Here is a 17,325-nt window from a genome sequence, read left to right on the forward strand (position 1 = left end):
TTTTTTTGAAAGGGATATAGCCATAAGGGTCAAAACCGCTAGAAGTGCTAACTCTGCCGTTCTGAGATATCACTTTAGTGATCGGCCAGCCTGGGGGGGGGAACTGTGGTCAGGAGCTGGGAGTCCCCCCATTGCTAATATAACAGGGCACTTTCCAACACTGCATTTTTAAATATTGCTGTATTTATTACTTAATCAGGGAGTAACAGCAAGGTGCTAGGCTATTTAGGTCATTGCATGCATTTTTGGTTTGACTTCAGAGGGCTTGGTTCAGGACTGTCGCTCAGATTATTTCTGATTTTCCTTGACAATTCTATTGTACCTTCTTTTGCTGGTAATAGTATGATATTAAATCGTCTGAAAGCCAAATAACTTTTTTAACTTAGTGTCATTGGGAGGCAGGGCTGTAATCAGACTTTGGCCAGTCACTCATTCTGGGGGTCTACCCAGAAGTCTACCTCTTTCTTTAAAATGAGATAAAACTTACTATACCAAACGAAGCCATTTTTAGTACGTCTAATTGAACAGAGCTGTGCCGATCACTTAAGGTTAGGCAGAAGCAGATTTTTTCTTTATCCTGCCTTATAGGTTGGCATTGCGCTAAGCGCTGCAGCCGAGCAGACAGGACCCACGAGAGGCGAGCAGCACGTGATGCTGGCACGAGGTGGCAAGCACAAGCATAGCGGCCACGGGATGGCGGCCCTTAGGTGATCCTTTGAGGACATACACTCTTATTTGGACAAAAATTAATTCAGGGAAGTCTTCCAGCCTCTGTGATCCAGGAGAGAGGTCAGAGGGATGATGGCAGCGATGCCTTCTGAGCCTCGATGTGTGCTCTTAAGGAAATGGTGGCCGAAGAGGGCCACCCTTCGCGATGGAGGGACTCTCCATGTATGAATCATGTTCAGTTATTTGCATTTAGGCACCTTTACTTTCATCACGTCTGTTTAATCTCACACTGTATTTTATTGCTGTCTTGGTATCGCGCTCTTGGAGCTATAAGCAAAAAAGGCCTTTTTTAATTAGACTGAACTTGAGGAACTGAGTAATGTGCATATGTTGGTGTGTATCCGTACGCAGAAAACTGAACTAAATTGTCGTGCTCTTAAGGTAAATGGGAAGTGTGGATGGCTCAGGTGTCGTCTGTGGAGGAAACACGGTTTGAACACATACCATCTGCTGTGTTACGTGGAGGGCTCTGCATATGTGCTGAGCAAGTACTTGGGGTAGGGCTAGGTGACCTCCAGAGGTCCCTTCCAACCTAAGCTAGTCTATGACTCGGTCGGTTGCTTACTGCTGGCCTTTCATTATTTACTTCCCCTTCAACGTGGCTAAGCAAAGCGATGCAGTGCGGATTCCTGCAGTGCCTGGCTGTGCTCGGATCCATCCCACCTGAATTTGCGCGCTTAACTGAGTCATCCGAAACGTAGCACCCTGAACTCTTGCCTTAGTGAGGCATAGGCATCTTCTGGAGGGTGGTTCAGATAAATAGTAAGTAAGTATTGAACAGCTTCAGTTAAGTACATAAATTAATTGGGGTGAATCTGGGCCTGAATGTCTAGAAGCAGATTTGTAAGGAAATTAAACTTTTCTGCTGTAGTAAGTGAACAATAGTTGGGGCTTGGACTAGATCCAGCATCGTTCATTGTAGAAGAACATCCTTCTGTAGTTCTGTGTATCAACAACGGCACCAATTATAAATAAATTGAGTACAGGTTAACAGGAGACCTCCAAGAAGACTTTCAAGCCTAGGAGATTTCCCTTAAGCTTATACTAACTGGCATCATTTCTAGGTGTGCAGAGAGTTAGGCAAATCCATTGAATTTTGTGAACTCAGGCTGATTTTAGGGGGAAAAAATTGTGCGTTCCTCTGTCTGTCTACTTTAACATCATGTTTTTTTAAGAGTCTGCCTCCGGTGTCCAACTATCCTTTTTGTTTCTATATAACCTGAAACATCCCAACGGCTTCTGGTTCTGATGCTGGTACGAGATGGCCAACGTTTATGCAAAATGCTTATTAGAGGACTTTCAGTGGAAGTAGGACATTAAAACCCAATATTCGATGAATGATGGCATATTAATGTGTGCGTATATCAGCAGAGAGGATTGTGTTTTCACTGTATAAATGGAAACCAGTTGAATGAATGCGACACGTAGGCACCACAAAGGTTCAGACTGTCTTTGGAAATACTATGGAAACCTCACTGGAGTAATTCGGTATGAATTTCAGTTGGATTTATCTAATTGTTGCTCTTCAATGAAATATATGGCTTTTTGCCAATAATATATGAAGAAAAAGAAAGACCATGTTTGCTTTTCATTTTCAGGTATCAGAGTTTGTTTTTTATCTATATATGCAGCTCTAACTATAAATGCTTTATAATTGGTGGTTGTTTCTCCTAAGCTGGAAAAAATGACTTTTGAAAAGGGATATTCTTTTCATTGTTTTTCTAGAGCTAAAAAAAAGAAAATCGTTTTTTATGCCTAAGTTGATGTTTTCTGGAACTCTGCATAATGCTGTTGAATGTGCACAGGGAATGAAAAGTCTTTAATTAAGCAGATGCCAATGGGTGCAAAATTTAAAGGCCCATGCTGAATGACCCTCATCATTAATCTTAAAATCAATATAAAGCGTTAGATTGTCTAATGACTTCTAGTCATTTACCTTTCCCAGATGAATTTGGTGTCTAGGTCCCATGATAATTAAGGGACCTGCAGCACTTCAATTTTTGGAGAAAAACGTAATTAAATTGAAAATGTAGAGATCAAAACTGCAATAATTACTGAAGATTATGTTTTTTCACAGCTGGCTGGAGCCAGAGATATTTAAGGGAATAGGTGATACCTGGACTTCCCTTGTATTTCAGCCAATGTTTTAGAGAATTCAAAAAGCTAAAAGCAGAAGAGCAGGTAATGTTCAACCAGAATTCATGAATAAGATCAGCCTTGGGGTGCAAAGTGTGGAGGAATTAAACAGCAGGCTTTATAAGGCTAAAATAACAAAACCAGGCTGAGGAATGGGCGCCTGGAGTGAGATTGCCCTTGGTCTCTGAGATGAATTAAGTATTCTGATTTACCCCAGGGAAAATGGCAGAACGCCGTCATTTTTCACGGAATGCCAAATTTTACTTTTTCATTTTGGAGCTATCAGAGATGTGAACCACGAGAATTGCTTCTCTATCCATTTAGATGACCTTGCCATGTGTGTGAGAGGCCTTTTATTTCGAAGCTGTGTTTAATGTATTACTACAGTATGCGGGCCGTTCCCCCCGGCACCTGCCTGAGGAGCTGGAGGACTGAAATAACTGACTCTCAGTCCTGCAGGATGCAAGCTCTGAATGCACGATATTAAAAAAAAATGTTTTTTTTATAGCTGTTGCAGTGATATGTATTGCTCGCTGCCAAATTCTCCCTCATTTCCTTGTGCCATTCAAGTGAAGGGACCGAATATGGAAAACCTTAACTCGGCCTGTCCCCATGCCATCAATTAGAATTTTGAGGATTAATTAAATTGAGTCCAAACGAGCTCAGCCTCGGTTATTCATAGCGAGAACCATGAACCGACAATTAGTTTTGACAGGTATTTGGTTGAATTTGAAAATCTCCCTCAGGGTATTCACACTGTATTTCTGTTTTCAATTAAGTTCTGCTCTTGCCAGTACTCAGCCATGTATTTGATAGCTGACTTAAAAATAGGGCCAGAGCCTCCCCATTTCATGTGAACTTTCCCCAGTGGCTTAATTGGATACAGGGTCAGAGGACATTCAGATTTCAGGTCTTCTCATGGAGAGTCAGTGATAAACTTCACGGTTACTCGCTCATTAAAACACAGTTTTATTAAACCACATTCTGTTAGCTTTCAGACCTGAACCTAGTGATAAGAGATATATTTGTGTAATCAAAAAGAAAAGTAACACTCTTCCGTGAATACGGGGATGTGACAAAACGCAGCAGTACTTCAAAGTGCAGTTTGTCAGTGGGATGCAAAGAGGACATGCAACTTGGGAAGGTTGTCAAAGAAAGTTAAGAAACAAAGTTTTGTGGGCAAAACTTAGGAATGTATTTAACAGGATATACTTTTGTTACAAAAAGGAAAGAAAGGGAAAATATTTAATGTCACACTAGCATGTGATGATGACCTTTCCCATACTGGCTATCTAAATTTCATAACGGGGCTTTTCTTCTCCAGGATATTAGGTTGCAACGCTCTCAGATGCTCAGAGCAGGTTGGCTCGTGCCCTAGTCTAACCCGGGCCTGTCCTAAAATTGACAGGGACGGAAATGCTTTCTTTAGGATCTTTAGCCTGACTGATTGTTCCTGCATCTTGTGCTGGTGTTGCATATCCGGAGTCATGCCTGGATGCTCTGGCTCTCTTGCTTCCATCTCCCAAGCAGAGAAGCCATTCATAGCGCACCCGAAGATCCCCACCAGGAAGTTTAAATCCCTGCAATGTCCATTTCTCACATTCAGATCTTGAGCCTTTCTTAAAAGAAGTGATTACTAGTATTGAGTAAATTGTTCTTGTGAGCCAGACATAACTCTCAGGGTAAAAAAAAATAAATAGGAGTGTAGCATGGGGGACTGAAGCTGAAGCTCCTTCCCTGGAATTTCCATTCATGCCACAGTCTGTCTGTAGCCTTTTCCTTAAGGAAAGGAAGAGCCTGTGGTTGGCGGTAGGAAGTGCCACGGCTCCGTGTCCTGGGATGGCTGCACAAGCCCGTTTGCAGCAGTGGGAAGGGGATCAGAGCTGTTCATGAGAAGCTGCTGCAAGCGCCTGTCCAGCTGGCGCTGCATCTCTGCTAAGCTGTCCCCACCATCCATGGAGTCAGCAGGGAGGCTAAGAAACAGCCTGACTTCTAAAAGACAAGGACAAGAAACAAATAATATTTATATCATGTTGCTGTCTCTCTGATACTGATTTTCTACCTGCAGTATTTCTGAAGTTACCTGAAATTGGTGCTTTAGTGTTCCCCTTGAGATAAGAACGATACCACTTACAGACATAAGGAATGTAGCAGCTACTGCATTAATTCATCTTTGTAAATAACTATTACTAAGCTCTACAATTCAGCTCTTTACAAATTTAAGAAAAAAAAAATCCTTTGGAAGGGCTTTTCTTATTTTAGATCCTGTCTGTAGATCTCAGCATAAGCAAAAGTTCTTGCAAAGCAGTGAGACTCTTCCCTGACAACCTCTGTCCCAGTCATGCATGAGAGAGAGGAAATTATGTAGAAGTGAAATGGCTCTCGTGCACAGCCTACAATTTCTGTGAGGTTTAATTACAGCCCGACTACTTGTGTCCTGGCAGAGGTGTCCAGCGTGAAGGATGCAGAGGACTTTTCCTTGTCACTTCTGCAGACTGGACAAACTTACACCATTTTACCTGCTTGCCTAGAGTGCTTCTCCTGGCTGGTTGGAGGTACAGCCCTCTATGTACCTGAAGAGGGTTCAGAAGGCTTTCTGGAGGCTTTGGAGCAGCTCCCTGAGTCAATGAAATGGCCTCCAAGTGGATGGGTGACCTCTCACAGGAGAAGCCCCGGCAACATATTGGTGATAGGCCCAACAGAAATTAGACTACTAAGCTTTTATAGTTGCTCCTTTTGACTTCCCTGGCTTACCATTTACAGTATGGGCAGGAAACACCTGACCCAGCCTTCACGTGAAATTGTGGAAATGACAACTCCAGGCCAGTTTGGCTGGATCCTGCCAAGATCCTGCCAAGGCATTTGCATGAATGAGTATGTTGCTACTGAGTTGTAATCTAGCAGCCCATGAAAAAACACTTGAGAGCTGATTTAGATCATAAACCAACAGGAAATCCACAGACCTCACAGCTTCTGCCTCTTGCAGAGGGCTGGGTATCCTTCCTTCCCTGGTAGTCAAAGTTGGCGTGGAGAGCGTGTGTGACCCTCCAAGGGAGAGTGCGTACGCAGAAACAGCAAGGGCCCTCTTCTGACGGCAGGCGGGCCACAGCACAGGGTAATTGCTTGTTCCTTAGAAAACTGGGCCAGGGAACCCAAAAAGTTATCTGGTCTCAGTAATGGGAAAAGGAATACTGGTTCTGGGTTTGTTGGACAATTGTCTAGACAGGTGTTTGCCCCAAAAGAGCATTTTTTTCTGATATGCAAGAGGGGTAGTACATGCAGGTGGGCAGATCATCAGGGATTTTTGCCCCCAGATTCTAGCCAGTGTCACACGGACAGTAGATGAAAGCTGGGCTATGCAGCTGTGGAGTTGCTGAGGGCTTTGAGGCATGACTGGGGCTTGGCAGCTGCCTGCTTGGGGAGTCAGGACACTTGCAGAGTTCCCTAAGGGAGGAAAAGCTGGAAGAAGTCTTCTCTATCCCCGTCCAAAGAAGTTGGTCCTAACCTGACCAGGTGGGCCAGTTGTTTTCTGGGAAGATCTGTTACCGTTTTCTGGAAATGCTGCTGCACCAGAGGGGAGCAGAAGAGTGACATGAAGGTGAGCGAGGTTGTGAGGGGTTGTTTGGTGGGTTGGCTGGTTTGCTGGTTTTGCTCTCTGTAGGAAGGAGTTCCTCCCGTCTCACATTCCCTCTTTTCCTGTGCAGACATCGTATTCACTTGGGACCTCCCGACATGCAGCGTCGCTCCAACTTGATTGTCAGATGGCTGTAGCGCTCTGACATTTCCGTATGCGTTCATGAGGCTGCTGCACAGATGAACTGCATATGTACACGGTGTTCAGACCGCTTGAGAAATCCTATGGCAACCCCCGTTAGGAGTAAATCAATGCATATCCTGGTTATGAAATATGTAATCACAGCATTCCTCTTGGGACATGAGAATCGCCAGCCCCTGCAACGTTCTGCAGTTTTTCCCTCCCATTCCTAGGTAGTCAATACTTTTGTGTTTCCCTAGCCTTTTTAATAGGATTGCTCATCTTCATCTTCCATCTTTGAGCAATTCAACAAAAGTTTTATACCCATTTGTAGAATTTATCTCTTTTTAGCTGTTTGCTGGTGATCCCGTGTGAACCCTTCTGCAGCCCTCCCCCCAGTCCTCCAGGTAGGACTCGGAGGACCGTCCCAGGGACGCTGCGTGCTGAACTGCACCAGATGGGTGCCTTTCTCTGCAGACACCCACTTCTGCTCTGCGCTCAAAATAGCGTATTTTGCCCTGCTGGATTAGCCCTTTATATCTTATCATTTCTGCTGGAAAGCTACCATTATGCTTTTCACATAAGAGACCTGTGCAGGTTAATAATGTATCGTGATAAGCAGTTGTGCTTTGCATGCCTGTGTTGCCTTAGCTCAGCAAGCTGCATACACGTGAAGACTCACAAACCTCTGTTGCAGCAAGTATTTCAGCATTATTGTTTTGAAAATGTCTAAATTGGACAAGGAGAGGGCAAGAGGCTTTACAAAAAAATCATATGAAGAACTAGTGTCAAAGCTAAGACCGAATCTGGTGCTCAGACCATGGAAAAAAGAACTTTGTCACTAGTTTTAACTCATTCAAATTTTCTCCTTTTGTTGTTCTTTTTGTGTGGCGATGACGGTGTTCAATCCTTTGCGGGCAGCCAACATACTTGATGCTATTTCCTCTCCCTGCAGAGCAACAGGGAATTAGCTACATCTGAGTGACCTCTGGGCAGCTCCTGATATCAGCATGTACATTAACATTATTTAAAATGGAATTTTTTTTGAAATATTCTGGAGATTTAGTTTTTATTCTGAATCTTAATAACCTAATTACTTTGAAATTGTTGTGCCCTTTGCTTTATGAACTCTTAATCATAAGGCTCTCAGGCAGATATCGTTTAAGTAATCAGCATCAGTATTATCAGTAATTAAAGTGATAGCCAACTACAGGTGCTGCTAACTGCTAATCAATTAAATGCGTTTGTAATTGAAAACTTGATTGAAGTATTGATAGTTGCTTTTGATCTCTGGACCTGTAAAATGGTGGTTGGTTTTCTTAAAGTTGACTGAAATGCTTTACAAATTTGAAATGCATAGAACGGTTTGGGAAGGAGGGAGATGAAATATACTGTGAAATTCAACCTTTCCCTGCTTAGCTGGTGGGAATAAACATGGTACCGTAGACCAGATTTGGCTTGATGGGCTGTTGAGCGAGTGCATAGACTTTAAGAAGTTAATGAGTCCATGCACCTGTGATCACTTGGAAACTGGAAGATTTGCATTAAAGGGAGGAAGAGCTGAGACCAAATATATGAAAGTTCATTGTAAGTAATTGCATTATTGGCACAAGAATAAGTTAAAATGAAAAGGAATACGTTGCTGTGGTTATGGGAGCGTATTGTAGATAGGTTTTCCCATTACAATTTTTTTTTTTTAAATGAAAACTTGTTAGCCCAGCTCTGCATGAGAAGTCAAAGTTTTGAAAGTTTTCATGAAGGTAAAATCTTAAAAAAAAAAAAAAAAAGAGTATTTCAAGTGAATGACACTTCTCAGTTGCTTCAAAAGGCTTTGTTTTCAATCGTTTTAATCATTTCAATCATTTTGTTTCAATCATTTTACTTTAAAAAATTAGTATAAATTTTCTGAGAGGCACTTGAGGTGAGTTTCTTCAGATGTTCCTTGTTTCTCCACATTATCTATAAAGAGAGCCAGGCCTGTTAATTTTAAATGTTTAAAGTTAGGTGAGAGGGATCTCACCTTCATAGTTGTGTAACATTAAAATTTGATTAAGTGAGAAAACTGTTGGGCCAAGCAGTTGGCATTTATCAACAGAAAAATGCTGTTAGGTATGCTATTTTGGATGCCAGGTGTTATTCAGCTAAAAAGCGCTAGTTTTACTGTGAGTGAGTCTTCCCCAAATCTTTTTTAATTACATGCAACCAAACGTTGGAAGCAGCTGTGCTACAGAAGACTCTGTGGTGGCAGAAAGGTAGACGTCTCTGGTAGCAAATGAGCTTTTTTTTTTTTTCCGTGTGTTTATTTTCAGAGCTCACTGTTTTTTGTTTGTTTTTGCTCCTTTGGCACCGTAAACACATACTTGCTCGAGGTTCCTGGCACTTCTAAGCCTTATATTTGATTATGTTTCATCCTCTCTTCAAATTAGTGAAGGCACCCAGAGGCAGTTTTATCCTGAAGTTTCTTCCCCTTGTATATCATAGCTATTTTTTCTTTTCTTCTTCTTCTTCTTCTTTTTTTTTTTTTTTTTTTAAGACTGTGGTAGTCAAATAGTTTAAGTATTTGATCATGCACTTTTAGCATAAGAGCTGTTTGGAGACTTAGTTCGGAAGAGAAACACCCCGAGGAGAATGATACTGGCCAGAAAGGTCTTTACGTCTTAACAACCCTCACGGTTTTTTTCCTTATGATTGTCTTCACTTGGGAGTAAAAGTGGTTTTATGAAACACCGTGGCTGGGGACGTTAAAATCGCTCGTATCCAAGGCAACGGCCTCAACACGTTTTTGTAAGTTAATTTTCACTTTGGCGCTGGTGGTGCGGCGGGAGCTCCTTGCCCGCGGAGCGGGTGGGACGTGGCGCACAGGGGGCCGGGACTCTCCGAGGCCGGAGGAACGCGGTTTTTGCCTTAGCCGCGAGCCTTGCCCGTCGCTCGAGCGCGCGCAGCAGAGGGGTACGAGCGGGCGTTAATGACAGCGGCTTATTGCACCGCCGCGCTTGGAGGTCTTGGCCTGGCTCGCGCGCGAAATGGGAAAGCTTGGCTGGCCTGCCGCAAGGCCGCTTGCGCTTCAAAAAGATCAGGTTTGCAATCCGGAGGAAACGGGCGCTCTCGGGGGTACAGCTGGGTCCCTGTTGCAAGGCCCGAACGTCGAGCGGGGTCGTTGGAGCTGCTAGTGGTTTAGCCCGGAGCCAACGCCAGGAGTCGCGTTGCTGGAAGGCTCGTAAAAGACTAGAACTGGTTGGGAAAGTGGATGCAAACCTCATCCCTTCTGCTCCTCCGCTTGCCAAATATTATGTCTGGCATTAATTAAAAAATAACTCCTGAAGAAGCAAATTCTGTCTTCTTCAACCGCTGGCACTTTCACATACATATATATGTATAACACTATCTAAACCTTTTTTACTTTAAATAAATCTAAAATCTAAAGCGGCTGAATAATATCCTTTAAAAAACAAAAAAAAATAGTTGCAAGAGCAAGTGATTATAGTCACAGTTAGGGTGGAAACATTCAGTGTTGCATTAAATGGTGGTGGTTCAGATGGCCTTTTCCAATAACTGGTCTTAATTTGTTCTCCCAATGTATTGAAAACAGATGACTTGAAGCCTTTCAAAATCGGACATCCTCATGGTATAGAAAGCGTTGTACAGAATCTCCATAGGTGTGATTTCAAAATAGGTTTGATTTTGCATATAATGTTAGTATAGTCAGCTTCTGTGCCACGTACAAAGTATATACTACATATTTCTTGGGAATACATCCCCTCTTTCAAGAGGGAACTCATACAGAGCAAAGCATCAGAACATTAAGCACCCTTTACTTTACCTCGTGATGCTTAATTTCCTGGTGAAAACTATTATTTTTGCAGTTATGCCAGGCTTAGCACGTCTTACTGCACAAATGACATGTGGATTTTTCATGTTTTCAGGCCACATGAAAACATTTACTCAAGAGCTTAAGCACTAGCTTGCTTTAAAATATACCTGAGGATTTTACTTATTTTTTTTAAACACTCTCTTTCTAAGCATGTCTGAGTCCTGCTGTTTTTCAAAACATACCTGATTTGGGAAATAATACTTTTTTTCCTTTTTTTTCCTTTTTTTTTCTTTTTTTTTTTTTTCCCCCTATGAGGGAGCTGTTTGAGCAGTGTTGATTTAATTGTTAGCAGAACCCGAACCTGAACGCCTCTGAATGCGGAGTACGCTCGCAGGAGATTGTTGAGGCCAAGATTAATTAACAGCAGTAAAAAAGTGCCCCAGTTAGATGCTTGCATGAATTTTGGCAGGCAGTGAAAGGCTCGTTCTCGGAGGCGCAGGACGACTCCTGCATGCTGGCAGATCATTAGGAGCGCTTCTGGGGGATGTATCACTGCATTAGATGTTCCTGGGCTGACGTACGTGGCTGGTTCCTGCGTTCCTTATTAAGCATGAAGGATGAGTTAAACGGGTCCCAAACTTTCTACTGAGTGCACTGGGGGCTTGTAATTATTTGTAACTGCGTCTCATGCAGTACATTGTTTTTCTGGCTACAAGCCTTACTTCTGACAGGTGCAGTTTATTTATGCTAGTATTTAAATTTTAATTTCTTCAAGCCTACAGTCCTGTTCCAGCTTGCAACCTTAGTAGGAGAGCGATTGCCTTCTGGATGTATTGAAACCACTGATACTTTGGAGTTGTTGTTAATAATATTTAATATGCGTCGCCACAGCATTTTACAGACCTTAGGTATCTCGAAAGCCAATTGCTAATACTAGTAATCTGTGCAAATACCTGTTCATGAACATGTATGTCCAGAGGACTAATGACTAAAATAAACTGACAGATAGTCTTTGATGGACATGCAGAAACTTTGATTTGATGAGATGTATAAGTTTTCGGATGGTCCCCATTTCTGATCAACACAGAGCTGATATTTCAATTCTTCCTTGCTCTGTTTGGGTGTCTAACTAAGAAATCATGAAAATGTGAGAATAAAAATCTCTTGTGCTTTTGGAAACTATGGAAAAGATTGTGAAGATTCAGCTCAGGCTTAGAACAGTTGGGTCAATACCTGATCTCTCTGGAGAAGTTTATCAAATACAGCTGAAGTGGCAGGGATCGTGCCATGTAGTTTGCAATCTGTAAAGAAATAGCCTTTAGAGAGCTGGTGTCACATAGATGTTCTCCTCCTCCTCAATAGGACCATTTTGAGACGTCCGGCGCGTTCATGACTCTGCATGAGGGCAGCGCAGGTGCCGGGTGTACCCGCTGCCGTTTAGCTGTGCGGGATGATTTTCTTAGGGTGCAAGGCAGGGCCACACTCCCAAGAAAAGAAGAATCATTGTGGCAGAACAGTGGTGGCAAGCAACCTTTTACAATACTTTTCCACATTATGTTTCAAGAAGCACTAAAAGGTTCATAAAATCAGCTTGAAAGTTGACTTCATTTTATGGTTTCCTTAGGAATCCCAGTACAATTGAAATGAAATATTTTCATTCTGCTAGTTGCCCCCTGGATAAAATGTGAAGGATTAGAGCAGTAGTTATTATGTTCTCTCTTAAGCAGAAGAAAGGACAAGAGGCCCACCAGAACCTCAGTCATTGATTTTCCTGGAGCAAAGGGTCGCATGTTAAGTACTATTGATAAAAAGCATCGTTGTGGTGTCCATGGAGACCAGGCTGAGGTGAAAGTGAACCGCTACCATTATAGCGACAGCTTTAGGTAGGTGTATAAAAAACCTGCTTTTTCTCTAATCGTACGGAAGATCTTATTTATTCTACCTTGAGCACGGTCTCAAATCCGCTGCTCGTGTGCCGTGCGGGGAAATGGAGCACTATTGGCTTCAAGGAAGGGACAAGGATGGTTGGGGTCTCGTAAAACCTGCGCAGCACTTGGAGGTGTCACGGCTCCAAGTGCTTGGATGCCTGTGCTGGAAGTCTTTCCCCCCGCCTTAAATTAAAGTGTCAAATTCAGACTAGAAATAGGGCTTAATATTTAAATAGTGAAATTCATTATTTGTGGAGACAACCTGACAGGAACTGCTCTGAGCTGTCTGTCACTGCAGTCGGAAAATCGAAGTGGGGTCATTCTTAAGAGCTCTCCTCTGGTTTAAATGGGAGGCTGCGTGAGGTTTTGCCGATGAAGAGAGCAGCTCCAAATGGTGGATGCTTATTAAAAAAAATGGCTAATGTGACCTGTGCTCACTGATCGCTTAGCTGCAATAGTTCCTTAATCCATAAAAGCGATGAGCGTGTCAATGTCCCAGGCAGCTGTGCACGTGCTCTGCTATGTCCCCGTGCAGCAGGCCTTGTCCTCTGCTGCATTTGGACACCAACTTTTGGCTGCTGCTTTAGCTGTAAAGTTCCTCAGTGCCTCAGACAGGTTTCCTTGGGCTGGGAGCTTCCTCTCTGGCTCCTCGGGCCTCCTGCGCGCTTCTTGCATCTCCGTAGACCGGGTCTGCTCCTCTTCCTCAGCATCTGGAGCCAGGAGTGCCGCCATGGCCCACCCTCCCTTCTCAGACATGCCATTTGCCTCCTCGTCCCTCCTCGCTGGGAGCGTTTGGCCAGGGTCGTGCAGCAGGAGCAGCAAACCGGCACGGGTTGCAAAGGGAATTCGAGATCAAGCGCGTGCTTTGCTCCCAGGTGCTGTGAAAGCGCACCAGATTGCCTTGAAAAGGGGAATGTGCGTGGATGGCGCTAGCACGCACATCCCCCGGGAGGCTCTGGAGGTGTCAGGGTGCAGAAAGGCAGGATCACCTCTGCTGGATCGGGCTCTGGCAGGGAGTGCCACCAGCTCGCCCAACCTGGTGGTGAAACAGCTTAAGAGACACTAGAGCCAGTCCTGCTTTCTTATACAGGTCCAATATAATTGCACAATATAGAGGTCTCTTCCCCGGTTGCTGGTGGGCCTCACCGAGGGATTCAAGCACGCCGGTGGCAGGTCTGGTCCTTAATTACAGTTCCCTTTGGCCAGAAGTTCTTTGTTTGATCAGATCCTGGTCCAAAGAGCACTTCCTCTGAACACAACATGATCAACACTGTTGTTAGCCCTCCTAGAGAGCAAATCATTCCCTTGATGCCTCCTAGCTGGTTTAACTCATGTGGAGCTCAAAAATCATGTTTGTTTTAAATACATTGACAAAACGGAGGCTGTGGTTTGGAAACCCCAGTGGGACACACGACAATCCAGAAATTGTGACCAGAATGGTCAGATCCAGGTCACCAGGATGTCTTCCCAGTTATGGGATCTCTTTTGAGATTTGCTCGTTGTTTTTATCAGCTGTTTAATTTCTAAATTTCCTATAGGCAGCACTTTGGGTGAATGCAGGAGGCAGTTGGCGTTAATGCCTTTTCCAACTTGAGACCAATGTGATTTTGTCTCTTCCAGTGGGATTTTTTAGTCTACGCGTCATTCCTGCAACTAGCTACCTGCACGAGCTGCACAACAGGTCCATGAAGGCCTTCCCATCCCTCCGTTTCTCTGTCATTTCTTCTTTTTTTTTTTTTACCTCCAACTTCTTGGGATGCTCCTGGGTTTAGTATAAATAACTCTATGGAGTCCTGTTATCACCTTTCCACAAAGAAGTACGGTGCCAGCACTTCTTACTCTTCCATCCTGTTTAGGTGAGTGTTGTGGGTGGAGCTTCAGACGAGCTTTTCTTGTTCCCTGAAGAAGGGGCAGCAGGATGGAGCTGCTCTTCCCTCCCCTCCTCTGGGGAAGTGCCCAGATGCTCTGCTCTCGGAGAGATACCAGAGAAACCGGGCAGTGGCTGGTCAAAAGTGGCTTTTTTTCATAGCTGGGCTGGATTACACACAAAAGCTGAAGTCCCCATGGGCATGATGAGAACTCAGCACAGCATGGTGCAGAAATTAGAAGCGCTGGGAGTTCTCCAGTATCGAACAATGAGTTACACGTAGATGTGTCCTCAGAGCTGTCAACAGAAATATGTTTTAAAGCCACTCTCTGGGCGTTTGCATTCTCCCATAAACATTTTATGTGTAGGCAATTTCAATATGCAAAGTGACCAAATCTGTTTTTAATACAATCACTTCTTGAATTGAAAAATGGAGTTTGTTCTGCCCTAATGCAGAAAACTCGACATTATTTTACTCAGCATTGAAAACTTGAAGTATTGATTTTGAAATGCATAATTGATTGTAACAATAAATCACTAGGCAACATATGCATGAAAATTGATTTTGCTATTGCAATAATTAATTTGAAATGTGCTATAACATATTTATGCAGGGACTAAGCAACTCCATAATGGTAATAAATTGTATTTAGTCAAAAACTATCCACTGTGAGGCAGTCAACTTTTCTTTGTCCAAAAATGTGCAGTGTAGTGCTGTAGAAGACTATGTAGATACATTTGTGAGGCATTGCTCTGTAAGATACCCTTAATATCCTGAATACCTTATATTCTGCTGAGTAAAGACTCTCAAAGGATTGGAGACTTGCAAAGAACAGCTGGGGCCCAGATTGTTTTAGGAAAGAAATATTCGTGTTGTACAATATCAGCTCCCTTATCAGTCCAGCCCAGTAAATCTGGTGTTTTTCCTGGGCAAATTGGTAGAAACTGTAATAAAGAATAGAATGAACAGACATATGGATGAACACGATATGACGGGGAAGAATCAATACAGCTTTTGTGGAGGGAAGTCATGCTCCACGTACCTATTAAAGTCCTTTGAAGCAATCACTGAGCACATGGTGAGGAGATCCAGTTGATATCGTTGACATGGATTTCCAAAAGGCTTTTGATAAGGTCCCTCACAAAAGGCTCCTAAAGAAATGAAGTTGCTGCAGTGCAAGGGAAAAGATCCCTTCAAGAACAGCAACCGATAAGGTAGCGAACAAGGGATGGGAATAGGCGTGGGTTTTTCTCCAGCGAGGGATGCCGGCAGCACAGTCGCACGGCGCTGGGGTCCGTGCCACTTAATGCGGAGGAGGAACAGTGAGGAAAGAGCATTTAGCTACTTAGCATAGCAAAAGTGAAAGCTGCCTGCTAAAAGCTGCGGTAAGACCTCACTGTACCGACTGGGAGATGAAAGAGGAAATGAAATTCAGCGTGGTCAAATGGCAAGTGGTGCAGAGAGAGCCTAGGCACTTGCTGTCCATACCTGCTGATGTGCACCGGCCACTGCTGTTCAGGCAGGAGATCTTGCTGTTAAAAGTCTGCAGCAGGAAAAATAAGTTGAGTGCTGGGATTTTCAGAAAATGAGCCGAGTGCAAAGGAAAGCTCTCATTGCACTGCTGCATACCCCCCTGGCGCAGCCTCGTGCCAACATGGCGCTGGACCTGCCTGCCCGCTTCTCCAAGGGCGCAGCAGCAGCAGAAAAGGTACAAGGAGAGGTGGCTGGAGGGGTCCAATATGTGGACTGGCTTCTGTAGCGGTAGGGACAAAGTTCCTGCGGACCTTGGAGCCAAGAAGAGGCAGGAATACGGCAGTGGAAGAATGTACCAAGAGACATCCCGAAGCAGTGGTTTTGGTTCGGGCTATTAGACTGAGATAAGATCCTCCATACAACTTAGGCAAGACTCGCACTATTTAGAAAAAAGGAGTTATTGGTCTAGATCGTGTTCCTACTGACTGCTGAATGGTTCAGCTAAAATTTTCTTATGGGTTGGAATAAGCAGTAAGTCTCCTCCCAAAAGGTTTGACTTTCTTTGCTTTACGTTATAATGAAGGTGCAGGAATGTCTCTGCCAAAGCCTGCGGGATTAAAGTGGCACAAAATGGTTAGAACTGTTCAGATGGGTATTTTTATCCTGCGGTCAGAAAGAGGAGACTTTGGCACTTTGGGCTGATAAGTGAAATGAGTTATGGTGTCTGCTTAACCCCTGAGCTGACATTTATAGTACAGTGTCCTCATGGCCTGTTGAAATGAGAAATTCCCGAAAAGGGCAAACATTTGCCGTAGACGATGCCTTGTCTGTATGGCCATCCGCTGGTATGTGCTGCCACTGAATGCATGGCTTTCTTCATACCATCGCTTGAGTCTTTTCCGATTTGAGTTGGACCTGTTCTGAAAAAAGTGACCAAGTTGAGTCTGTGTCATTGTTAAAAAAACAAGCAAAACCATGTTCTTCTCTTCTTTTTTTCTTTATAATTCCATTCATTTTATGTGCTTTAGCTCTGTCATTTCTTTGCAAAAATTTCAACATTAATATCTCCTCTGTTACAGAGCATCAAAGTGAGCTGGTTGCCTCCACCACCAGGTACACAAAATGGATTTATTACAGGCTATAAAATCCGACACAGAAAGACTACCCGCAGGGGCGAGATTGAAACACTGGAGCCAAACAACCTCTGGTACTTGTTCACAGGTCAGTGTTTGCTTGGTACAGCCTTGCAAGGTTTTGATGAATTAAATGCTTTGGGAATAAAATACACTTTCACTTCAAGGGAACATCGATTTCTTTGCTGGCAGGTAGCATTTATTGTGTTGTGCAAAGACAATCTTTATATTTTTTTACCCTATCTTTTCCTTAATGCTTTTACTGTATGTTTGTCTCCTAGATTTTATCATTTTCATTAGTGAATTTGAAGCCAAATTTCTTGTGTTCAGTAACTTAAGCCTCAGATAGTTTCTTAGCACACTCAATCAGCATCTCAGACTTCCTTATGGATGCAAAAATATCCATTTCCCCAGTTTCTTTTCCAAGATTTTAGATGGAAAAATATCTCCTCACAAAATAAAAAGTGCAGTAGTAGATCACAGCCAAGCTGTA

General features: G+C 43.4%; 1 protein-coding gene across 1 annotated transcript in view; it reads left to right on the forward strand.

Annotated features, from left to right (window-relative positions):
- DCC (DCC netrin 1 receptor) overlaps window positions 1-17,325 on the forward strand; it is a 593,344-nt gene that overhangs the window by 473,146 nt on the left and 102,873 nt on the right. Inside the window, exon 13 of the mRNA XM_067315554.1 lies at window positions 16,779-16,920. Coding sequence (XP_067171655.1) covers window positions 16,779-16,920 — 142 coding nt within the window. The remainder of the gene's footprint in view (window positions 1-16,778; window positions 16,921-17,325) is intronic.

The sequence above is a fragment of the Apteryx mantelli genome, chromosome Z (assembly GCF_036417845.1).
Source record: "Apteryx mantelli isolate bAptMan1 chromosome Z, bAptMan1.hap1, whole genome shotgun sequence".
Lineage (NCBI taxonomy): Eukaryota > Metazoa > Chordata > Aves > Apterygiformes > Apterygidae > Apteryx > Apteryx mantelli.